General features: G+C 32.8%; 1 protein-coding gene across 2 annotated transcripts in view; it reads right to left on the bottom strand.

Moving 5' to 3' along the window:
* The window catches only part of LRRC7 (leucine rich repeat containing 7), a 498137-nt gene that overhangs the window by 220448 nt on the left and 250229 nt on the right, over positions 1 to 27460 (bottom strand). For both annotated transcript variants that reach the window (XM_060005892.1, XM_060005902.1), the window contains exons 6-7: positions 25688 to 25777; positions 21845 to 21901 (exon numbers count right to left, since the gene is read on the bottom strand). In XM_060005892.1, the coding sequence (XP_059861875.1) occupies positions 21845 to 21901; positions 25688 to 25777 (147 nt within the window). The remainder of the gene's footprint in view (positions 1 to 21844; positions 21902 to 25687; positions 25778 to 27460) is intronic.

Raw genomic sequence — 27460 nt, 5'->3', positions numbered from 1 at the left:
AGGTCATATTAAGCTGTGCCCATTGAATATTGTTTAAGAATCCCATTTACTGAATTTATTCAAAGAACATTATGTATGAACATAGAGAAATATCAACACTGTTGAAGATGTGGCAGATTATAACGCAGAGACATAAATTGCTGATAACAAGTGAAGTAATTAATTTGTAGTTCTTTTCAACTTCTTTTATATTTGAAAATGCTTTATTTATACGTTAAAATAAGCTATCACTAATAAATTCATAAATGTGATTGTCATATATGCTTTTTTTCAGTGCAGTTTTAATTATTTTTTTTTTTTTAATTTTGGTGTCTTTTCCCCCTTTCCCTTCCACTCTTATTTACTTCTCATCCTGAATCCAGCCTCAAGTGACCCAAATATATAATCTAGTACATAGCCTATTATATTTTTCTTGATGCTTATAAAATTATACACAAATACACACAAATATAAGAAGTGCTGACATTGTTTGTTTTATAAAAATTAAATTATACTGTATGCCAGCTTCTGAATCTTTCTTCCCCCCTCAATAATAACTTGTAGAAATCATTATTTTAGTGGCTTTATCATGTCTCTGCACCATTATTTAGTCAGACTGCATTCTGTTAATTTTTATTTTTCCAACTTTTTTTTTTACTCCAAACAATACTGCCATAACCTTGTAAGTTAAGTAATCACCGACAGTTTTTATATGCTGTATAGATACAGTCTAGCTCCATTTTATTTTAAATGAATCATCAATTGCACCAATAGCATTTATTAGGTAATATACCCTTTTCCACTGCTTTAAAATACATTTTGTTATATTTAAAACTATTATAGATACTAAGATCTATTTCTGATTTTGTGTTTATTCCATTGACTTACTTTTTATCTATGACAATATTTATTTGATAAGAATAGTTAATATTATATTCCAATATTTGACAAGGTAAGTCCTTCTGTCATTAATACTTTTTGTTATACATTCTTGACTGCTATCCATAATTTTTTTTCTCATACAAATTTTAAGATTATTTTATCCAATTAAAAATTTTTGGATTTAGAAGATGGGTTAAATAAGTATTGAATTTCATTAATAATAATTTGAGAGAATAACATTTTTATATTAAAGTTCCCATTTAAAAATGATTTGTCTTATCATTCATTCAGATCTTTTTTTTTTTACATCTTTATTGGACTATAATTGCTTTACAATGGTGTGCTAGTTTCTGCTTTATAACAAAGTGAATCAGTTATACATATACATATGTCCCCATATCTCATCCCGCTTGTGTCTCCCTCCTTCCCACCCACCCTATCCCACCCCTCTAGGTGGTCACAAAGCATAAAGCTGATCTCCTGTGCTATGCGACTGCTTCCCACTAGCTATCTATTTTATGTTTAGTAGTCTATATACGTCCATGCCACTCTCTCGCTTTGTCACAGCTTACCCTTCTCCTTCCCCATATCCTCAAGTCCATTCTCTAGTAGGTCTGTGTCTTTATTCCTGTCTCACCCCTAGGTTCTTCATGACATTTTTTTTTCTTAAATTCCATATATATGTGTTAGCATACGGTATTTGTCTTTCTCTTTCTGACTTACTTCACTCTGTATGACAGACTCTAGGTCCATCCACCTCATTACAAATAGCTCAATTTCGTTTCTTTTTATGGCTGAGTAATATTCCATTGTATATATGTGCCACATCTTCTTTATCCATTCATCTGATGATGGACACTTAGGTTGTTTCCATCTCCTGGCTATTGTAAATAGAGCTGCAATGAACATTTTGGTACACGACTCTTTTTGAATTATGGTTTTCTCAGGGTATATGCCCAGTAGTGGGATTGCTGGGTCATATGGTAGATCTATTTGTAGTTTTTTAAGGAACCTCCATGCTGTTCTCCATAGTGGCTGTACCAATTCACATTCCCACCAGCAGTGCAAGAGTGTTCCCTTTTCTCCGCACCCTCTCCAGCATTTATTGTTTCTAGATTTTTTGATGATGGCTATTCTGACTGGTGTGAAGTGATACCTCATTGTAGTTTTGATTTGCATTTCTCTAATGATTAATAATGTTGAGCATTCTTTCATGTGTTTGTTGGCAATCTGTATATCTTCTTTGGAGAAATGTCTATTTAGGTCTTCTGCCCTTTTTTGGATTGAGTTGTTTGTTTTTTGTTATTGAGCTGCTTGTAAATTTTGGAGATTAATCCTTTGTCAGTTGCTTCATTTGCAAATATTTTCTCCCATTCTGAGGGTTGTCTTTTCGTCTTTTTTATGGTTTCCTTTGCTGTGCAAAAGCTTTTAAGTTTCATTAGGTCCCATTTGTTTATTTTTGTTTTTATTTCCATTTCTCTGGGAGGTGGGTCAAAAAGGATCTTGCTGTGATTTATGTCATAGAGTGTTCTGCCTATGCTTTCAGATCTTCTTTTATGTCTTTCAATAAGAATTTATATTTTTCTTTCATAAGCATTATGCCTTTCTTGTTACATTCATTCCTGAATATTACTTCATTTCTGTTTCTATTGGGAATGGAATATATATTTGTTTCTTTCATCAGTGTTTATTCTAGAATGGAAAAAAAAACTATTCTATACTTACTTTTTTCTTCAATCATCTTGCAAATACCTTTATTCTTTTTTGTAGTGTATTAGGGCTCAGATCTGCTAAATGTACAGAAGTATGACTATATGGTAAGCAAATAATATAACTGTTACTGTCAGTTATTTCTACACAGATTTATGTCGGCAGATCTACCTTTGAAATCCTAATCTATCTTTGAGAGTTTTGCAATATTGGGCAAGTTGTTCAACCTCCTTAAGTCTTCTTTTCCTCATCTATAAACTGGAAACTGATAATGGTACCTATATTATAGTGATCACATGTGGATTAAATATATTGACAAAAATAAAACACTTTAGTACAGTGCCTGGCAGATATAAGACATTGGGAAATGATGGCTACTATTATTACTACAGCTGCTGAAGAATTCATAGACAAAAACCAGTTTAAGTAGTAAAAGTAAATTTTCCAGCAGCATTGTTTCTTAATTTTTAAATGACAAATAGATATAAGATGTTAAATAGGCAAGCTTAAAGAGCTTGGATTCTTCTGAGTGCCAGGAGATTCTCCAGATAATATGGAACAAAGAATGACCCAAACAGGAAATACAATGATAGTTGAGTATTTTGCAAAATAAAATCCAACGAAGAATATGCATTTCATCTAATAAGGCTTTTAAAGTTTAAGAAACAACAATTAAAAAAACACTTATCAGGAAATTAATGTTTGCACAAACAAAGAAAAATAATGGAGAACTAGAATGGTAACTTAAACTGTGTGAATTGTGGGAACCATTGGAAAAAAAGATAATTGAGCTCATAAGTTGACTGTAGTAGAAATGGATACATCCCATATAAATGTCTACTCACATCATTTAGTTCAATGTAACTTATTAATAAAGGAAGATTAGTGCAGTTTTTTTCAAATATTAATACATCTTATTAAAATCTAACTAATTGGTGTAAGTTCTCTAGGAAAGTTTTTTGTTGATTTAAAAAACAGGTCAAAATGAACATATATTTGGTCAGTTTAAAGAAACTTTTTCCAGTTTTAGATTTCTTACTCCTTTCTCAACTTTGCTAGTTCTTAACAAAGGCATTATAGGTAGAGAAAAAAATTAAGTTTTTGTAAAAAAACTTAAATTTTTATAATTTAGCTAAGAAAAGCTCCCCAAAAGTGATTAATTTACACTTGTCAAAAGAAAGAGACTTGGGACTTCCCTGGTGGTGCAGTGGTTAAGAATCCACCTGCCAATGCAGGGACACGGGTTAGATTCCTGGTCCGGGAGGATCCCACATGCTGCAGAGCAAATAAGCCCATGCACCACAACTACTGAGCCTGCGCTCTAGAGCCCAAGAGACACAATTATTGAGCCTGCGTGCCACAACTGCCGAAGCCCGTGCTCCTGGAGCTCGTGCTCCAAACAAGAGAAGCCACTGCAATGAGAAGCCCGTGCACCGCAACAAAGCATAGCCCCCACTCGCCTCAACTAGAGAAAGCCTGCATGCAGCAATGAAGACCCAACACAGCCAAAAATAAAAATAAATAAATAAATAAAAAAGAGACTTAGTAGCAGAATTCATTAACCCTAGCTGCCACCAGAACAAAATCAAAGGGAATAAAAATTTTGACTCAGCTTATAATAAAAGCCTTTTAACCAAAAAGAAAATACTGGATATTCAGATTAGCTGTCTGTCAATAGCGTGTTGAAATTGGGGATCATAATTGATATAATAATAATAGTTTTGATAACATATATATATTAAATCTACTATATAGGTATGTGATACTAATATAATATGTTAGAAAAGCTATTGAATAAACTTAATCTGAATAATGAAAGACTAATAATATATGTTTTTATTGTCTGAAAATATAAAAAACTGTCTTCATCTAGTTGCTGGAAATTATCAAAACTCTCAGTTCTTATACATTTACTAATGTGATCCTTATGTACACAGATGGTACAAACTGAGCCACTCTCAGCAGAAGCATGCAATAATATGGGTTGTATGTGAAGCAATGGATTTGTGTATGGGTTGATCTGGGAAAACTCTTTTGGCGGAAGAAGGGGAGCTTATTTTTGTTTGTGAATAACGACATTCATTTCCTGATCAGTTACCTAGGGTTAAGAGTGGCAATTTATCATTGTAAAACCTATTTCCTTCAACTTAACCCTTTCCAGATCTTTACAGAAAGTTTGTCCTTGATTGCCTCATTAGTCCCATTTTTTTAAATTAAACACCTGATTGGAATATGAATACAATCCAAATTTTACCGTTCTTATTTGTGTATAAAGAGGCTTTTCGTTGTATGCCAACACAGAAGCTCAACTAAACTGTGTTTTGTGCATGTCTTGATTGAAAAAAGTTATAGTCTTCTTATAAAAAACAACAGTAAGTTATCTTGACTCTTTAAAGAAAGCTATGTGCAGCAGGATCATTATTCAAATGACGCTATTTTTTTTTTTTTTTTTTTTTTTTTTTTGCTGTACGCGGGCCTCTCACTGTTGTGGTCTCTCCCGTTGCGGAGCACAGGCTCCACACGCGCAGGCCCAGCAGCCATGGCTCACGGGCCTAGCCGCTCCACAGCATGTGGGATCCTCCCGGACCGGGGCACGAACCCGTGTCCCCTGCATCGGCAGGCGGACTCTCAACCACTGCGCCACCAGGGAAGCCCGACTCTATTCTTTGTATGTCACAGAATCAGTAAGAAGAGCCTTTGCTAAATATTTTCCTCACCACCAGTGATTATCTATTGCCCTTGCTTAACAGGAAGAATCACGAAGAAAACAGGTGCATTAGGGAAGAATTGGATTATTAAAACAAGTCAAACATATAAAAATACTTCCTAAGTTTTCATAAATTCAAGTGGGTTGTTTTAGGCAGAAATTCTCACATTTTTGTGTGTTCTCTGTAGGTTTTCTCATACTATGAGTTGCGGTGGCATGTTTTGAATGCATTAAAAGATTCATGGCAACATTAAACAAATCAGCACTGATTCAATGCAATAGCTATGAGAGTATAACAATATCATACAATATTTATGAAAGCATCCAGAATGTTAAATTATTCCTGTTCATCCTTATATAGGATTTGGCTGTTTGAATAATACTGCTCACTGCCTTTACCTGAACTGGAACTTGTTATAGCAGGTCATGGACCTGAACAAGGCAAAGCAAAAACAACATTTAAATGTTAATTGGAATTTGGCATGTATGTGAAGTGTTGATGGGGTTCTCATGTACCACAGCATTCTGGTTAAGAACAACTTTTCTAAATTGGCTGGAAATAATTCTAAGGATTTTGAATTTATCTTTATATGATCTTCATGGATATTCAGGAAATTGTATTGTTTTTATCTAAGACAAGAACATTTTGAAAACATAACAGATTTTAACTATTTACTATCAAGTAAGTATGGAAATAACAAAGAAAGGTGAATACTTGACTTTAAAATTGTAAAATGTATATAAATATCAGCAAATAACAAAATATACATCTTTTCATTATCCACTATGTGAACAAAAGATAATAATTTGATGTGTTTCTAAGATTGTTTCTATAAATAAACATCTTTCTTCAGTCACATTAATGATCAAGGCTTTGATTAATTGTTTTGACTTGAGTAAATCTGCCAGATTTCAGCATATGAATATGGGACACATAATGTCTGATTTGGAGTGTGGTGTACAGTAGTGCACATACAATATTGCCGGGTTGCAATTATGCTGTAGGTGTATTGCCTTCTGGTTATGCCGTCTGATTCCAAGATAAATATGAATTCTCTGAAAACAAATGACATTTATTTCTTCATTTATTCAACAATAATTGACTGATTGTTTACCTTTGTGCAAGGTAGGATGCTAGGCATTGAGGAGGTTACTATGATAAATAAGGTAAAAGGACTCAGAGGACAGTTCTCAGGAACTAGAGGTCAGAGAAAACAGGAAATGCAAAACGGGCACTTTTGCCATGGCAATTTAGTGCAAATATGTTATGACTCATGGTTTAGTGGGCCAGAGTGGGTGATTCTAATACCAGTATTTTGGTTTCCTGAGCAGTGGCTATCTGGATCCTGCTGTGTAACTGCCAGTGTGAGGTACAGCAGACAAAGCAGGAACAGAACTAGTAAACTTGGAACCCAGAGGCACTCTCAAAATTCCCAATTCAAAGGGTGAAAGAAAAAGGAGAAAAGAGAACATCCGGAGAGCCCATCTAGAATGGTAATACTGTGTAGCCCGCATGGGTATAGCCCCCTTCTCTATGAATTTCTTTTTATCTTGAGCAAGGACTGCTGAATATTTGAGTCCCTCTGAGAAACTTCTCTTGGCTTCCTTTTTGTTCCCTCCCTCTGCCAGCTTAAGAACCATTTATTATGCATCCACTGCAGGTAAACATTATTTGGTATAATATATATGTAGTATTATCTACAGTGCCTAAGTACATGATATATGTGGGAAACTGAAGTTGAAAGAAGATAAGTCACTTGCTCTAAGGCACACAGTACTAAGGTGTGAAAGAGATTTCAATTCATGTTTGTCCTGTAGAGCCCAAGACCCCTTCTCTTGGCCATGATGGTTTCCTTCTCTTGATGAAGGCAGGGAAACACAGGTTGAGTTAAGAAAAAATATTCCAGATTTTATTCTGTAAACCCCCAAACAATCACCAATTGAATTTTTGATTTTTAAAGCATATTGGTATATTCTGGAAATTTGAATTAGATTTTAAAAGAATATTTTTAATTTAACTATTAACCGGTTGGAACAGCTCATCTAACAGTTGTTTTTTTCAAAGCAATACTTATTTTTTATTACATAATTTTCAAGCAGTAACTTCATTATGTGTGAGATTAATAAAGATTTCTGGATTCCCTTTGCATCAGGCCACCCCAAGTATGATGATTAAAAAACAGTTTATGATATACCAAAAATTCTGTTCTTATTTAATCTTACTTGTTTAGTAGTCACAGAGGGAAAATCAGTATGAATTTTTGTTTGAAAATGCAAATAGAGAAAAGTAACAGAAAAATACTTTTTCAGAAGAAATTTTCGGGAAGTTAATTATCCTTGTTATAATTACATTCAAGGTTTCAACTTAAAAATAAGCCAGATTTACCTATTTAATACTTCTCAGGTAGAATAAGAATAGCAAACACAATCAAATTGTTTAACAGGATTTTGTATCATCTATCCAAAACCTTATAAATGGAATGTCTGCCAGAGTTTATAAGGGGGTAAATTTTATTCATGAACCAATATTGAATGTTAGCCATTATAGTTGATAGAAAACATACAAAATATTATATAAGTTACTGAACTACACCTGAAACAAGAATTTCAGGTTTCCCACTGTTACTATAAAAGGTAATATCTATCCCTTGCCCAAATCAATTGAATTCATATTTCTCATCTATTTTCTCCCACAGTTTGCTGAGTTTCAGTTTTGCTTTCATCTTGGATTGGACTTTTTCAACATACTTCTTCCTATGATAGTCCAAATACTTTTAAATGCAAAATTTCTTGTCAGGAATTTTATCTAAAAGGAAAAAATAAAAGGTGCTAATTTCTTAATGATAATTCAAGGAGAACAGAATTCCATTAAAATGTGGCTTATCTTAAAATTTCAGATAGATCACAGACCACCAAATAATGGTTCCTTCACTACAACGATCACACTGTGTATCATCTATTAGTGTTCTTTCTTTGTTGTGCTTTATTGTTCATAATAGCAGTCTCATCAAGGGGGTGTGTAGTAGCTGTATGTGGGTATCAGGGATGATTTAAAGATTTTGTAAACATTTCCAAGCAAAATGCATTTGATAAGCTACAGAAACTTTGGTAAACTACGTCTATAGAAAATTATAATTACTTTATGGATATTCTGGTACAAAGTGTTTTAAATGGTTTGCTTCCCAAGCAACAACATTTGGCCACCTAGAAGAGGTCATATTGCCTCACAGTACACTGTACCTTCATTATCTCTTTCTTTAGAACACATTTTCATTTTATATAATGCCATGGAAATTCATTCCATATAAAGAGTACTATAATAAATTTTCTTATAAAGAAACATAATCAAAGAATATACCCAGAGATGATATTTATTTTTTAAATTAAAGTAGATAACACATTGATTAACTAATCCAAGAAAGTAAATAAAGTCCATGTGTAACTAACAGTGTCAGTTTAAGCCATACCTTTATATTGCTAACATTTTTTTCATTAACGTATAGTTGATTTACAATGTTGTGTTAATTTCTGCTGTACAGCAAAGTGATTCAGTTATACATACATATACATTCTTATACATTCATATACATTCTGTGGGATGTTAGTTCCCTGGCCAGGGATTGAACCCACACCCTCAGCAGTGAAAGTGTGGAGTCCTAACCACTGGACCACCAGGGAATTGCCCTACATTTTTTTTATATTGTTCTCCATTATGGTTTATCACAGGATATTGAATATAGTTCCCTGTGCTATACAGTAGGACCTTGCTATTTATCCGTTCTTTATAATAGTTTGCATCTGTTAACCCCAAACTCCCATCCCATCCCTCCCCAACCATACCTGCCCCCTTGGCAGCTACATTGCTAATATTTTCTTAAAGACAAAGTATAGCAACACCAACTTGACATCTGTAGTGTACTCTCTTCAAGGGTAAGGATGAGTGGGATGACTAAAATGTATGCGAGTGAAATAAAAAGAAAGAAAAACAATGAGCCTTATGCGTGACTTAATTTTTCAATAATCAAGAGCCAGCTGCAGTGGACAAATTATTTAATGAGAAAATATCACAGAGTTTAACTTTCTATTAATTTCTGGTTCTTACAATCAATCAGCTATACACCAGGTGCCCACTGAATGCTTGGCAATGTTTGAGGAACTAAAACACTTCTTTCCATGTTACACTGCCTGCCTTCATTCATCAAATGTTGTCTGAAAACCTTCCTTATGCTCCGCTTTGTTGCCAATAGAAAGATAAATAAGTTATAGTTCTTTCCTTTAAAAGCTTACAGTCTTCTTGGGGATATACTCATAGGCAACAAATCCAATATAACGTAATAAAGGCTATCGTAGAGACATGTACAAAATGCTGTGGTAGCAAAGTGGAAGGAATAATTACTTGTGCCTGCAGTGTCAGGAGACACTTTATAGAGAAAGTGGCATTTGCACTGTACTTTAAAGATTCATAGTATATCAAAAAAGAGAGAAGGGCAAATAAGACATTTCTTCTGACCCTTTAATATCCTCAGTTACTTCCATCCTCCATCTTGGATTCTGTAGCCCCAGATACCAGTCACTCTTCTGTAAACACGTTCCCTTGCCCCTCTCCTCCATCTGGCATGCCTGGTAAACCAAGCCAGCTGTCTCCTTCTAAAACTGCAGCAACGTAACCGACTTTCTGAAGTCTGCTCAACTTTCCTGAATAGACTTCTTTCCCATATATAACCTTAAATTTCAAATGGACAGTCAACACTGCCAGATGATTCTATGACACTGCCTTAGTGTATTCGCTTTCCCATTCTCTAAGAGACTTATCTTTCACACTTTCTCTCACCTCCTCAAATCTCCTTTATTCCCTACTTCATCTCAGGTGATGACTCTTCTTCATGCCTCATAGAGAAAATCAAAGCAATTGGTTGAGAATGTTCTTTCCACTCCCAAGCCATCAATCTATCTATATTTATATCTATTTTCTCTAGGATCCTTATGTTTCCATGTGAGAAGCATCCTTGCTTCTACGGCCACTTCCTCCACTTGTGCTCTGCATCCCATTCCCTCACTTCCTCAAGCATTTGGTCTTGTAGTTATTTTCCTTCTCTCCTGCATTATTAATTCTTTTGTTTCTACTGAATCATTCCCGTCATCTTGCAAATATGCTTTAACATTATCCTTCTTAACAAATCCTTTTCCTGACACCATACTCCCATCCAGTAACTGCTACCTTTTCACTGTTCATTCTGCAACTAAACTCCTTGAAGGAACCATCTGTACTTGTTATCTTCTTTTGCTAATCCCTACTCTCTCCTCAACCACTCCAGTGAGGCTGCACATAATGTATTACTGAAATAGCTCTTACCAAGCTCTCATCAATGACCTAGATCTTGCTAATGCCAATGCTCAGTTTTCTGTTCCCATCATACTAGTGTTTGATACAATTGACTCCTCCCTCCCTCTTTTTTCTAGACTTCTGTGGCACTTCCTACATGTGGTTTCCTTCTTAACTCTCTGGGTGTTCACTCTGAGGATCTTCTGTAGAATCCCCTTCCATACTTAAACTATGAATATTAAAGTGTCCTAGGCTTAATTCTGGGTCCTCAATTCTTCTCTATTTATACTCTCAATTGGTTAACTCGACCAATGTCTTATTTTTAAATATCATCTATAGTGTGATAACTCTTAAATTTACATCCCTATCTTCCTGAGCATATGGTTTATGTATTCCACTGCCTACACTTGATGTTCTAATAGGCATCTCCAACTTTTCTTTGCCGAGATCAAACTTCCGATTCCCCACATCTGCTCCTCTTCAAATTTTCTCTACAACAGGAAATTATGCCACCAGTCACCTTGTTAGTCAAACCCAATCTTTGGGAATGCTCCTTAATTCCTCCTTAAATACTTAACTTTTCCTATCACCACAGATTCTTTTCATCAGCAAGGTTCCACTTCCAAATGGATCCCAAATCTGACCACTTACCACCTCCAGAGTACAATCCTAGACAAAGCTACTGTCATTTCTTTTCTACACTATGGCAATCATCTCCTAATTGGTGTCTTTTCAGTATTGTCCACCTAGAACCTCTTCTCTGCAGAGTGGCCAGACAGATCTTTGTAAAGGTTTGGTCAAATCACACTTCTCCCTTGCTCAAATGCTCAAAGGGCTTTTCATTACAATTAGAAAATAGTCTTAATTTCCAAACATAGTTCACAAGGCACGTCATCATTTTGCCCCACCTGTCTCTCCAACCTCGTCTCATACTCCTTCACTTTGTGCTCTTTATGTTCTGGATACACTGGCCTTTTTGCTCCTGACACATCAGGCTTGCTCCCAACACAAGTGTTTTTACACCTGCTGTTCCTTGTTGTTGCTTTTGCTCTTCCTCTAGAACTTCGTATTACTCTCATCATTTAAATCGTGCAAAGCCCACCTTTTCATAAAGGTCTTTTCTGACCAGCCTAGCCAAAAAACAAAGAATTAAAAAAATCCAAAAACCAACACTCAACCAATTAAGCAAAAATACCCCCCAAATCCAATCACTTCCTATAACATCATCCTGTTTTCGTTATAGCAATTGCTTGTCTTATTCACTTATTTGTTTATGTGTTTGTCGTCTGTCTCCCTTAATTAGACTTGAAAGTCTTTGAAGAAAAGAGAATCTGTCTTTATTGTTCATTGTCATATTGTCATATCCTCTAGCACGTACAATAGTGTCCGACACATGTTAGGTACATACTCAATTAAAGTTTAAACTGACTTGTTCATTATATGAAGTGAGAATTTATTGGTAAGTGTACAGAGGCACAAACCTGCAAGTCATATTTAGGGGATTAAGTGGGGAGTAATTGGAGGGAACTTGGGGGTCAAGCTGTGAAGGGTCTTGAATGCCATGTTTAGTGGTTTGGACATTATTGTAAAGGAATGGGAAGCCAAAGATTTTAAATTTTGTCTTAAATAAAACCTTGAGTTATGAGATCTTCCTTTTATAAAACTAAAGTATGTTAAGTATATTTTAAAATGTATTTCTACTTAGTTGGATGTAATATTTAAAGAGATGCCCTTTAAGATTCTATTTAGTATAAGAAATGTTTTAACTTTTGCTTTTAAAATTTCATGAGATACTTAATCAAAATAAAGCTTTTGCCTCTAGGAATCTGTTTAATTTAGAAATGTTTTATGATAATCAGAAGAGTCAATAGCTTTAATGTAACTTAAACACACAATTTATTTATCTAAGTTGCTATTGAACATTTCTTAATAGAGATGTGTTATTCTTACTTTTTAACCACTTCATGTAGCATATTTTCTACCCCATCTTTATAGAACAAACATAAATCTGAACAGCTAATTCTTGATAAGAGTCACAGTGCTTTAATCTGATTAATTTTATTTCTAATCTTACTTATAAAATTATACAGCATTTACTTTATAACTAGAAAAGATTGTTATTATGTACTAAATGTTAACAGAAGTACTTTTAATGTACTGAATTAAGTTTAACTATAAAGAGAAAATGAATAGAAATACAGTGTAGTTAGGTAAAAGTTTGGGATAATTTTGAATATAGATAATGTAAAACTAAACATAATGGAATAGGAAGTTTGGCAAGGAAGAATTCACAGTTTTTTAAAGCCATAAAAGGGCAAACTAAAATCTCATATTACTAAAAGGAAATGCAAAATATACATTCAAGGAAATTAATGTCAGGAAGTTAGTATCTTATGTGAATGTTTATTTTTAATATTGCTCAGGTATTGATCTTAAATGTCACAGAAACTGTGGAAAACTATAGCAACTTAGAAATATTTCTCTTTCGTCTGTTCAGCAGGAAATCAAGCTCTTTTAGGATGTATTTTGCATATTGAAAGACCTGAATTAACCCTGCCTTGAATAGCGAGAAGAGCAGAGGAACGAAGAAAGCAGAAAATCTATGGAGAGTTAGATATATTTCACTTGTTTTCATGTGTCCTATTGAGGCAATTATGAGTAATAGTTTGTTGTTTACTCATCAAGAGTCTTTTAAAAGTGAAAATCAAAACAGGTGGCAGGGAAAGCTTTTCAAATGCTGAAATAAAACATATCTCCTAATGATTAGTTTTTTCATGCACTTTCTAAAATACCAGAGAAGGACCCTAGTGAAAATCAATTCACCATTTCCTCTTGAGTGTCCACTGTTGCTGAAACTGTTCCATCCCAAAATTAGTAATTGGAAAGAAAAAAGCATGCTGCTCAGCAGTTGCTTCCTTGGGAGTTGGACTGTGGGGTTGGAGCTTCAAATAACATAGTCAATATGACAAAAAAAATCTCTCACAAAATGAAGCTTATTAGATTCCTGAGTCAAACTATAATCAGATCAAAATTCCTGCGAAACTCTGCCTTGAAAACACTCTAGCAGAGTTTCTAAGCTACCACTCTGAAAGCAGAATCCATGGCTAATTTCACAGCAAAATTGATGGGAAAATTAAGGGATGATTTGAAGTTTTTCAGAGAGAAAAAGGGAAGGTTCTAAGAAAGATGCTTGGAGATACAAAGGTGCATTGTATACTGCATATAGCAGAGACACCCTGTGGGATGGTGAATGTTGAAAGATAATGACACTGGAAATGTTGACTCTAAGCTGTGAAGTGTCTTGACATGTTTGTCTTCTGCAAGCTGTGGGCAGTCATTGTTTTTACATTGACATGTGTCATGGTGTATTTTAGTAAGAAAGCTCACTCTGACAAGAATAAGGAGACAGATTCCAATGGAGGAGATAGGAAGAATGAGTTACTGCAGGCTAAGACAGGTAATATTAAAGACCTCAAGTAGGGCAATGACAGAAAGTAGAGAAGAGTGTTTAGATGTGGCATAAGTTGATGGACAGAGGATTTGGGGGTAGTAGGAGAGGAAAATAGAATTGAGATTTCTAATTTCTGTAATTAGGTGGATGGTACTGTCACTAGGCTGCATATAATAAGATGCCTGGGATTTCTGTTTGGTTTGGTTTGGTTTGATGTGGTTTTTCTTGGAGTGGTGAGTGGAGAAGAGAGATGAAGGAGATTTCAGGTTTGATATGTGGTGAATAGTCCATCTGAGTTCTGGCTATTGGAATATGGAATTTGAAATCAAGTAAATGTGTGCAATTCACCATATCTGAGACCACAGGAGTAGTCTGTTAGCTAGGTCCTTTGTGTCTTTGTATATTTTTACAAGACTCTGAGACCAAGATCAACACTAATGTAAAGTTCAGAATATATTATATCTTTAGTAAAGATACTACATTTTTTCATAGAGGGGAGAGCAACCATCCACATTACATTGTTTGAATTTGGAAATCTGCAAATGTTGAATATGTTCCTCTCAGTTCTTGTTGAGAGTTTTTATTTATTTTTTTATCATGTCTTTTACGATCTGAGTTCAATTCACCCAAAGAAACTACAAATCTTAAAAAGAAAAAAAAATAGTCTTTAAGAATTGATTAGTAGCTTCATTTGTAAATATTTTCTCCCATTCTGAGGGTTGTCTTTTCGTCTCATTTATGCTAATCTTTCCTTGAATGCTTTTAAGTTGTCTAAGTACCTAGAACACACTTTTGTTTAAATGCTTTTCTGTTCTAAATAATCATGACTCATTTTTATCAACTATTATGCAAAATATATTTCACAGTTTAAAGAAGGCAATGACCACCCAATATTCTTTTAAAATAAAGACACTGAAGTTCAAAGAAGTTAAATAATTCTTAAACAAGAAGCAAGGGCCTGAATACAAGTCCAGGTTTGTCTGACTGCAAAGTATACCCTCATTCAAGTACATTCTGGCTCTTCTTAGGTGAAATAGAACTAAGTATAGGCTAATTGTTCCATGAGAGACTAAGCCTTGAGAGCTTATGAAACTGAAGTCATAGCACTTTCAATCTCACTATTATACCAGGTCGTTTTCATCTTTTGGTAAATTTAATCATCAGGGATCAGAGTGGCTATTGATTGAAGTATTCTGAAAAGAGCGATTTGATCCCATGGTTTTATGTGGTTTTTGTACCCTCCCCCTAACTCCTCACTGCACCGACACAACCTTAGCTAATCATAATATTCTCAATCTTAATTTTATGTTGAAAATACAAGGATAAAAAGAAATATAATTAGCTCACATGTTAGGGAGCTCACACTCTTTTGTGAATCCTTGGAAAGCATATGTTTGATCATTTAAAAGGGAATCTAATAATTATATTGTTAGAATGCATTATAATTGTTGAATGCTTTTAAATATAACATGTCATAATTATCACTTATTTCAGTTGAATTTAAAATATAAGACCCTGTGAGAAGAAGTGAAAAAAAATCCTAGTTCTAAGTGCAATTCTCTAATCCACTAATACGGTTACCCTTGATTAGCTAGCTTGTCACATTATCACCTTCGATAAAGAAAACCCAGAATGGGAGGGTACCGTGGGTGTAACAAAATATCATACCTTGTAAATTGATATTCATTCGTAAAAGCGTAAGGTAGTACCATTATAAAAACACACTGTATTCAGTTATGTATTACAGTCACAAAAACAGTTAATAGAAACATCAAAAAGCTATTCTGTAAGCTGTGCCTGACAAAGGAATTTTTTGTTACAATAGCACTAAGGAAACTATTGATGTATTTCATTGTAGTAACCAGTACAGTAATGCCAAATGAGATAAATTCATTAATAGGACACTGAAATGAGAATAGAAAATGACTTAGTCACAGCTGTCCAGTTTAGAATACATATTACTTTATGACTTTTTCTTCATTATGCTGACAATGATAACTGGTAGGAAAATAGATAATAAAGGAAGAGAGGTTTTAAAAAAGAAAACATGACAAATACATTATATTTTTGTAAGTCTGCCTAAAGAGTAATCTTATTTAAAAATATATAAATGAACTTATATGAAAACTAAAGACATGTTATTTGCAAATAAACAGAAATTTGAGTGGAAATTATGAATATGGAGTATTTATTGCCATTCAGGTTAGGAAAAAATCCACAATATATATATTATTCACATATATAAAACCTCTATCACTGAAATTCTCATTTTTATAAATAGTTAAGCATTTTAGCACATAAATACATACTCTCCCCTGCCCCTCTATATCTACAAGCATTTCGGACATAAAGCTGAAAATTTCCTCAGTGTTAATAGTGTTTATTTTTAAATGTTTAAAGAATTTTTGTATGAAAATAGCTTTTTAAAATAAGTTTTTATGTTGAAACAATGTAAAAAATTATAAAAAGCTTCAAAGTACTATACAAATAACTTTTCTGAACTACTCGATGGTAAATTGCAAACCTGGTGTCCCATCATTCCCCAGTACTTTAGTGTGTATTTGTTACAAACAAGAACATTCTCCTACCAAACCAAAGCAACCATCCAAATTAGGAAATTAACATTGATACATTGCTACCATCTAATCATCAGACCCTACCCAAGTTTTGCCAGGTGTCCCAATAATTTTTTTTTTTTTAATAGCAGAAGAACCAATTCAGAAACACTGCTTTTAGTTATAATGCCTCTTTAGTCTTCAGTCTGAAACATTCCCTCCGTCTTTTCTTAACTTTCATGATCTAGCGTCTCTCATTAACAGTGCTTTAATGTACCTCTGGTTTCAATTTATATTTATAATTCAAGGGGATCTTTTTCTTAGAGTATTTCCAGATAACATACTATGCTTCTGCGTCTTCTGTGAATATATGTGTGTTGTGTGTGTGTCTTTAGACATTCACAGAGGGGGAATACTGTAGAGTTTCTGAACCTTTGTCTTTGGGTGGGGGGGAACACAATAAAAGCAATGATGCTCAAGGAATAAAATCATGTAAATAATAGATACATCATTTACTAATTTTCAAGCTTACATAGCCTAGAAGTTTCAAAGTATCATTCATGCTTATACTTGGAAAGTCTTCCTTTCAATTATTCCTTAATGATTTTTTTCTATAGAGAGTCCAAAAATTGTCATAGATGATAGTGAAATAGAATTCAATTAACAACCCCAAAGAAAATTTGCTCAATAAAATGTTATATTTTGAGTGAATATACTAGAAACAGTTATATGATTAAAATAATCCACTCAACAAATTTGGTTCTTTAAAATTGAGAGGGCCCTCTATTTGGTGCTCTGTCATAGTATACTAGGTATTTTGACAAGGCTTATTTTACATAAAAAGCCAAATCTACTTCTAGGTGAAAATAAAAATGTGAAAACTCACAATGGGCTATGAATATATTGGAAATAGAGACAATTCGGATTTTACAATTAATATGTTTCTGGATTCCATAGCTTTTTCCAGCTTCACAAACAGTCTAGGATCTAAAAGAAGTCGTTGCTACTTCAGACTTATCATTTCTCTAATTGAATCCCTTCTTCTAACAACTCTTAGAGTTCCTTATCCACCAAGTTCATCCATTTTTCCCTTTTTGGATTTGTTCACCAGGGTTTACTTACTTATTGATATTGCCCCAGCAATTCCACTGCAACATGTTTGAAATTTTCCTCTCTTAGTTATTCTATTATGACAGCGGATCGAGGAATCACATTTCATGCCTTGTGTTCCCAGGTGGCAGGGCAAATATAAACATTAATATTAGCTTAACCTGTGTTTCCTTTCTTCATATTATTTCATATTTTTATAATTATCACAGACAAATTTACACAACATCATATTTTGGCTCAATTTGAAACAAAGTCACAGTCATAACGTTATCAATGGACAGGCCATATTTTAACTTTAAGGTTCCAGAAAAATTCTCATAAAAATGGAAAATGTTTATTTAAAGATAAAACCCACCATTATTACTAACCATTTGTATGTTGTTACGTTACCTCCATGGAAATGGTTCCTCAATTTCATTTTAAAATATTATCTTATCCCTTTATTTTCATCTTGACATATGTTTCTTAACTAAATGTATCACTTTTTAATGACAAAGTCAAAGAAATAAGTCATAATACTTTTGGACTTTCTTTAGTTGTTATAAATATTAATTGCCTTAATTTGAAATTATTTTCTTCCATTGTCATGACTTGGTTATTATATGTAACTTGAAACCACCTGAAGAAGAGAGACAGAGAGAGAGAGAGAGAGAGAGAGAGAGAGAGAGAGTGTGTGTGTGTGTGTGTGTGTGTGTAGGTTTAAAATTCAGGGCTCAGGTATCAGCCATTGAGAATCCACTAACCATTTATTCTTTTTGCCTTCATGATGCTCACCAAAGACTCATCTTATTTTAATATTTTGTATCTTATATTATTTTCTATGGGAAAAAATAATCAAGTGACACAAAATGTCCAGGTCACATGACAGATATTTCTCATTGTGAATCAATATATCAGCATTCTTGTTTATTTATTGAGTACTCCCCTATATGCTGGGCACTGCTTTAGGCATGGGAGATTCAGCAGTGACAAAACAGAAAAAATTCCTTTTCTGAACAGAACTTATGTTCTCCTGAGGAGATCATCTCCAAGCAAACAAAAAGTCAATACAATTTAGAGAACCATAAGTGTGAAAAATCAAACGGAAGAGTGAAATGGTATAAAGGCTAAGGGGGAGCAACCTTATATCATGTGATCAGGGAAAGCCTCCAAGGAGGCACCATTTGAAGAAAGATAGGAATCCTAAGGAAGCTCTAGCCTGAAAAGATTTGAGGTAAGAGAATTCCAGAGAGAAACAGATAGTGCAAAAGCTCCAAAATGGGAACAAACTCATTTTTGGACTACCCTTCAAAATTAATTAAGAGGATAATTCTGCTATGAGGACAAATTTTATCATAGAAGTGAAAGGGTTTTTCTTTTTGGTTATCTAGTTTTTTCCAGATATTCAATGTCCTCAATTATTACACACAATCAAGAATGACTGTGTCAATGAGTTTTAAGCAAATGTGTACCTTAGGAAAGGAACAGTGTGAAAAAATTGATAATACTAAGTTCTATTTAATAACAGAAAGAATTTGTCCTAGAATCTGCACATATCAAAATGTCTCTATCAGTTTACTTTAAAGAGACATTTTAATGTGTTATATCATAATTCTTCACATTTTTACATTTTTCATAGCTTGCCAGGCATTTAGACTTTAAGACAGAAGATGAAAAGAAGAGAAAATCCCTGAAGACCTGATAAAGATTTGACATCTTGTTTGTGTCCATGAGGAAATCATGAGCTACCTCTTCTTGGAGTAATTATTAAAAAGTTAAATTGTTTTTCATAAAACTATCTTTCTTCCTTTATTTTCATTAGAAGTGTAAAAATAAAGGAAGTAGAAAGCTCTCATATGTCTATTACAGGTCTAGATTGGTGATCAGAAGGTACTACATATAATACATAGTAAAAACAGAGTTTATCTTTATTCACGACAGAACTTTCTGCAATTCTCATTTTTATAGACATCAAAACTAGGATAAAGTTCACCATACAAATGCATGCCCTTGGTTCTTCTGATTTTTGTCTACAAGGTAAAAAATAAGCATACTAGATTGAAAATAATTTTTCAGATTTTTTAAATGTAAAAACTGTAACAGCTATACAAATTGTACAAATATAACAGTCTACCAAGGAGACCCCGTGTCATTTCCACACATCTTTACAAATATTTTTAAAAATGCCAAACAAGGTAAATGCATATTATTCTACTTATTTGAATTCTGTTTGATACTGGGCCACTGTCTCACAGCCTACAGAATACCCATTCACCAATTATGAGCACTGTTACTCATTACTCTGAACTGTTCACACATCTATCTCATATAAAGTCCATATTACCCATCTATGGTCAGGCTTTATATTTAAAATTTATATTTTAAAAATACATATTTAAAAACCTGACAACCTGTATCAGATTTATTTTTTATTTCCTATCAAAACTGTTATTTAAGAGCAGAGGGGAAAGGATTCTCCTCCACACAATCAATATTTTCTCTTTGACCCAAATGTTCATGTTTAGGTGAAGGAGACAATTGCTCTTTCACCATAGTTTAGTGTGTAATTAGCCTTGTTTTCACTCTACTTTAAATGTAGACATTTAAAATATGGGGGATGGAAATGCATCTGCAGTAGATTAATGCTGAACAAGTAACATTTTCAACCATATTCGCATTTCTGTTTGTGCCCCCAATGTGGAAGAGGTGCCTTCCAAGACTATGCATAGTGCTTTGGCTTAGAGAAAGACCACTCAAAAGTGCAGGGTATCCAGATGTGGTGACATTCCTCCTTTTCACTTTCTTTCCTTGTCTTCCACTTATGGAGGAATGAATAGATGTTTTATCTATATATTTAAATTAAATCTGTATAATTATTGAAAGCTTTATGTTGCCCTGACAGAATTTTTGTACATATCTATGTAACAAAATGTACTTGAGAGTATTGTATTGATATAAAAAAATCAATGAAATTCAGTGTAGTTTTCTTAGAGAAGGAATATAAAAAGAAAAAAATAAAATTAAGTTTTGGTTCAGCAGACGAATATAAATATATATATGTATATATATACATATATATATGTATAAATATAAAATATAAAATCTTGTGAAGGGGATGAGAAGTGTTCACAGTTTCTGTTGCTTGCATAACATTTGTAATTAGAAATGCATTTCACATTTAAGTATTTGTTAGTGTTTGCAATCTGGGACATGCTATTGTTACTAATGCCTATACTGAACTTTAAAATGTACTCAGTTGAGGCTACTTTAGGACAAATATTAATTGAATTATCCAAATCCTTAGGTCTCTAAATCCTGCTGATATGTTTCAAAAATTAATCACTGTACTCAATATTTTTCAGCAATACTGCAGGAGGGTTAAAATAGCAACATAGTACTTTCAATATTTTAACTGTAGCATATACAAGTCATAATTATTTATTTGAGTAAAAAAATCCCCACTTTAAATAATTTTTGAGTTTCAAAGATATTTTTTTCTGTACAGCACAAAATTCTATCATTAGACATAAATAAAGCAAAGAAGGATGAAACAAGTTTATTAAACTAAACATTGAATAAAATGTTGGAGATTAGTTTTGACATAAAAATATTCTGTATTTTTATGTAAACCAGATTTTGAACAGACTATTAAAAAGGTACAGTTTGAAAGAATGTATAAATATAAAATTTCTGCCAAATCATTTTAGGATCTCTAAGAACATTTTAATCATTTTTATGAAATATTTTTGTGTATTTTTGATTTAAAAACTGAAAATTATCTCAAACCATAAATTAACTTGAAATGTTAAACATTCTATTAGGTTGAACCTTTTGAAACTGTTGATTGTTTGGGGGCTATAAAAATGTCAGTTTCTTAAGTTTCAATGCAGTAACTTCCTGGTGTTTATGTTTAAGAAGAATCTTAAGTGGACTCTTCCCACCTTCACTTGTAATTACACAGTTTTATAAAGCAGATACATTCTTAATATGAATCCCTTATAATACACTGTACATTTTAGCCTCTAGAAAAAAATTGTAGAAAAATTAACTCAATCATAATGACAAAGCATAGACAAGATAAAAATAGCTTTTTTTTTCCTACTAGTGAAAAATCACAATTCAAATTTAGAAAATACTCAGCCACTTACTTTGGTAGAGTTTTCAAGTGATTTTCTCTTAACTCCAATATCCGCAATTTGGCAAGTCTGTAGAAATAAATTTAAAAATTGCTTCTTAATATTTCTCTATAAAACAATATTCTTATGGTAAAGTAAACTGTTACTTTATTATCCAAACAACTATGTCCAAACATTACATACCATGGTTACAGATTTTTAAGAATTATGCAAATTGGTTATGAGTAGGGTTGCATCAACATTGGAGAATAACAAATATCCCTTTCCTAAAAATGAAGTTCTTTCAAAGATATCATTGAGACCAAGTCATCTAAGTCTCTTATGTTTTATAAAATTATATTCACTGTTGTTTGACTGTATGCATTCAACAGATTATTGAATATCTACTAAATACTAGATGCTGCATTCACTGAAACATGGTGATACTTCCACTCAAGAGACAATAAATGAATTTTTAACACAAATAATATAGCATAGAGGTTAAAAGCTTGAGCTTTGTGATCAGACAGATCTGGGTAATATTCAGACTCTTTCATATCCTATCTATTTTTTGCCGTGTGACACTGGGCAAATTAATTAACTCCTCATAACTCCAGTTTCCTCATCTATAATGAGTATGTGATAATAGTACAAAATTTATAGGGTTTTGAATATTAAATGATGTCATGTAAAGCATAATGCCTGGCACACCATAAGTTTTAGTATGTGTTAGGTTATTACTATTCTTTAATTGAAAAATGGGAAAAGTGCTATAATATACCATATTTAATTGACTCTGAGATTAACATCTGAACATTTCAAGTGGATGCACATTTAAAAATGTGTAGTATCATCTATCGTATGACAGTACTGGAATAATCTTGTGAAGGGGATGAGAAGTGTTCACAGTTTCTGTTGCTTGCATAACATTTGTAATTAGAAATGCATTTCACATTTAAGTATTTGTTAGTGTTTGCAATCTGGGACATGCTATTGTTACTAATGCCTATACTGAACTTTAAAATGTACTCAGTTGAGGCTACTTTAGGACAAATATTAATTGAATTATCCAAATCCTTAGTGATGTGGGAATATTTCACTATTTGAACTATACAATTCACCTACAAGGTCCCATATTTACTGTGCTTTTAAATATTCAACTAGTTCTCTTCTCCTTTCCTTTGTGTTTTGAGTTCCACCAAATTTCCAATTTAATTTTAATCTTATAACTCAATCTTTATTTGAAATAAAGTAATTTAGTTCTTCAGAGCATGGGTATATCACTAGTTAAAGAAGTTTCTTAAACATTTATATATCTCAAATCTTCATATTTGTACTGTTGTAATAATATTTTATGACTTAGTTTGGCCTTTAGGGGCACTAAATCTCAGGTTTTGGAAAGTATCTTAAAACATTCTTTGTTAAATTATCCAGCTGAAAGTTATAGAGCTTTTTAGATTACAATAATAAAATAGAGCATTTTTTTGGCAGACAATTCACATAAAATTTAATTCTAATTTCTAAGTGGTTTGGGTTTTGATATTATGTTATCTGATTGCCCAAATTTCTTCCCCTATATTAGGACTAGTAAAAAAGAACGGACAAAATGTAAAAGTGTGTCTTAGGGAGATAAACATTTCCTGATTTAATAAACCAAAGGTATATTTGTAGTGTTATCATCAGTACCGGAAGGAAAATCTACTTTATGTGGACAAATGGTGAAGTATCAATTCATTTAGAAATGAGACAAATGCTCTTTTGAATATCTGTGAATTTTCAGAACTTCCCAAGTGTATGGTATTCATAGGTATTGTGAAATCATGATCTACAAAAGTAAGGGAATTTGGAAGAAACTTTCGAGGTTATTTCTGTATGCAAATGGAGGCTGCTACCTGTTAAGGGACTTCATTATTCCACTGGGTTCTTCTTAATGTCATACATTAGCTTCTGCCAACAGATTGGTGTCGAGTTACACTCAGTCAGTTATTTGAACAATTTTAAAGATGATCATTTAGAAAAATGCAGTTAACAATAAACTTAAAATGTCTTAACTTTCAAGATATATCTTTTATATTTAAAATAGCTAAGACATGGAAAGAAAGTTTCCATTGACAGATAAATGGATAAAGAAAATATGTGCATATATATGTATGCATGTGTGTGTGTATATATATATATATATATATATATATATATATATATATATATATATATATATAAAGCCATAAAAAAGAAGAAAATCCTGCCATTTGCAACAACATGGTTGGACCTTGAGGGCATTATGCTGAGTGAAATAAGTTGGGCAGAGAAAGACAAATACTGCGTGATCTCGCTTACATGTGAAATCTAAAAAGAAAAAAAAACCTCATAGAAAAAGAGATCAGATTTGTGGTTACTAGAGGTGGGGGTGGGGTGGGGAAACTGGGTGAAAGTAGTCAAAAGACACAACTTTACAGTTATAAATAAGTACTAGGGATGTAATGCACAACAGTATTACTATAGTTAACACTGCTGTATGGCACATGGTATATTTGAAAGCTCCTAAGAGAGTAAATTCTAAAAATTTTCACAAGGCAAAAACTTTTTCTTTGTAATTATATGAGGTAATGGATGTTAACTAAATTTATTGTCCTAATCATTTTGTAATAAATTTGTCATTACTATGTTATATACTTTAAACTCATATAGTGCTGTGTCAATTATACCTCAATAAAACTGAAAGAAAAAAATTCACTCTAGAACATCTAGAAAACATTGAAAATATAAAGATGAAAATAAAAATCATCCATAATTTCACTTCCAAGGAAATAGTCTTTTATTTCATGTACATTCATATTAGTATGGAAAACACAGTTTATATATAGCTATGATATGTTTTGAACATAACATCATAGGAATTAATAGATATTCCTCTAGGCAAGATTATAAATTGCTACATGGTATTGTCATTTGGATGTACCATAATATATTCAACCAATCTCCTAGATGTATGTGTGCTTCCATATTTTTCATATTGTAAATAATGATAAACATCCTTGTCCATAAATCCTAGTGTGATACATGATGATATGATACATTTCTAGAAATGAATTACAAAGGCAGTGGTTGTAAATATTTTCAAATCTTTTAAAGCACACTGCCCTGCAAGGAGTATATAACATTCTGCCGTTTCATCAGCAGTGTGAGGTTATCTCTTTCCTCATGGTCTATAAATAACTTTACACTTTTTATAACATGCTAGAGCACAAAGCCCCTTTGTTGTCATATTAATTTGTACTATTTTTATTATTTATGATGATAAACATTTTTTGTGTTGCCAATTTGTACATTTATTATGAACTGCCAGTATGTGTCATTTACCCATTTTTTTCTAATGAGAACTTTAACTTCATACTCATTTGTAAGAATTCTTTATAAGTTAAGGATATAATTTACTTTCCATATTCAGTGGAAATATTTTCCTATTTATTGTTTTACCTTAATTTAAAAACTATTTTCTAATATTATTTTATTTTAAAAGCATTTTATGAATTCAAATCTATCCATTTATGATATTTTCTTTTGTTTCTATGCTATAAAGGCATTTTCCAACCCAAGAGTCAAAAATATCCATGTGCATATTTTTCCAGATCATTTCTGATTTTATTTTTTTTATATTTAACTCTTTAATTCATCTGGAATTTGATTATTAATGACATGTAAAGACCTAACTTTATTTTTTGCAAAATGTTTCATTAATTGACATGGTCTCATTTACTGGACAAGAATGAGGGTGTCTTTAATTCCAATGGTCACTTTTGAAGCCTCACCTACTGGTGCTGGTACAGTACTTATCTAAAGTGAAAGACAATGTATCGTTTAAACTTCTATTCTTACCTTCCAAAATTGGCTGGAAGAAATTCAAGAAAGGCATCATTCAGGTAGAGCTGGGTCAGGTTTAGAAGCTGTGTGAAGCCATCAGGGAGTCTAGAAAGGAGTTAAAGGTTTAGTCATTGCATAGATGTTGCCATAGAAACAGAACAAAAAATATATCTCTAAGGAGAAAAAATAGAAGTGTAATACATTTTCAACTCTCCTTCAGTATCACAGTAATGGAAGAATTTACTGAGCATGTTGTTACAGCTTGAAAATTTTGCCTGTTATTTAAATAAATTGGCATTCACCCACCTCCACACTGCTTTCCTATGCTGAGATTTATGTCATTGCCAAAGTCAGAGACATCATTTCTTACTGTTGCCCTAACCTTATACACACCAGTGAGATATTTTTATGGAAATTTCAAGTTGTATGACATGTTTTGTAATTTTAAATTTAATGTTCTTTCTCAATAGCATATTCACATATATAGTCAGGCAATGCTATCTACTCATTCAGTTAATCATTAAAATTTGTCTACAGTTTGTGACAATGATGACTAAAGCTGCCCAACATGAAAAGGGAAGGAGTATTTTGTCCCTTTAACTGATAATTTCTTTAACGCAGGCCCAACATACATGTACATTATAATTCAAATTGATCCAATTCATGTGCATTGAATAAAAACATTGTCACAGTAATTAAACCGAATCCTAAAGACTTTAAGAAGCACTAAAAGAGTTGAGAAAATATCCTATGGGAAAATCTTACTACTTAGATAAAACAATTATTTGAAATGTTTAAGTAAGTTTTACCAAAAAGATTTAACTCCAGGATTTTTCTTAAAAGGATATTATTTTTTAATAATTAAATTTCTACTTAAAAATTTTAATGTCTTTATCTAGGCTTTAGACAAGACCATATTCTTTCACAAAATACTTCTAAATACTGTTCATATCTGCTTTCCCCTAAAATTCCAACCTATCTCCTTCCTTGAATTTACTGACAAAATTATTTAAAGAGCTGCCTCTACTCACTATTTTTTACTTTACTCTGCAAGCTATTGTTTTCTGGCATCTACCCTAACTCTATTACTGAAACTGCACTCACCAAAGGCTCTTAAGCCCTAATTCCATTAACTTCATTTCATTTCGTAACCCACATTGCCTAGCAACAGTTGCCATCACTGATTGTTCTCTCCTTCTGGACTTCTAATATACTCTACCTGCTCTTCCCCCTACTCCTGGAAAACTATATCTGAGTTTCATTGCATGGTTTCTCTTCCTCTGACCAATCTTTGGTTATGGAATGTTTTATGTATATAAAAGAGTATAGCAGAACACTCTATACATAAATCACAGCAAGTTCCTTTTTGACCCACCCCCTGGAGAAATGGAGATAAAAACAAAAATAAACAAATGGGACCTAATGAAACTTAAAAGCTTTTGCACAGCAAAAGAAACCATAAACAAGATGAAAAGACAACCCTCAGAATGGGAGAAAATATTTGCAAATGAAGCAACTGACAAAGGAGTAACCTCCAAAATTTACAAGCAGCTCATGAAACTCCATATCAAAAAAACAAACAGCCCAATCCAAAAATGGGCAGAAGACCTAAACAGACATTTCTCCAAAGAAGATATACAGATTGCCAACAAACACACAAAAGAATGCTCAACATCACTAATCATTAGAGAAATGCAAGTCAAAACTACAATGAGGTATCATCTCTCACCAGTCAGAATGGCCATCATCTAAAAATCTACAAACAATAAATGCTGGAGAGGGTGTGGA

This window comes from Delphinus delphis, chromosome 1 (genome assembly GCF_949987515.2).
Source record: "Delphinus delphis chromosome 1, mDelDel1.2, whole genome shotgun sequence".
NCBI classification, from domain to species: domain Eukaryota; kingdom Metazoa; phylum Chordata; class Mammalia; order Artiodactyla; family Delphinidae; genus Delphinus; species Delphinus delphis.
Note: the sequence above shows the minus strand (reverse complement) of the source record. Positions and strands in the feature narration are given on the sequence as shown.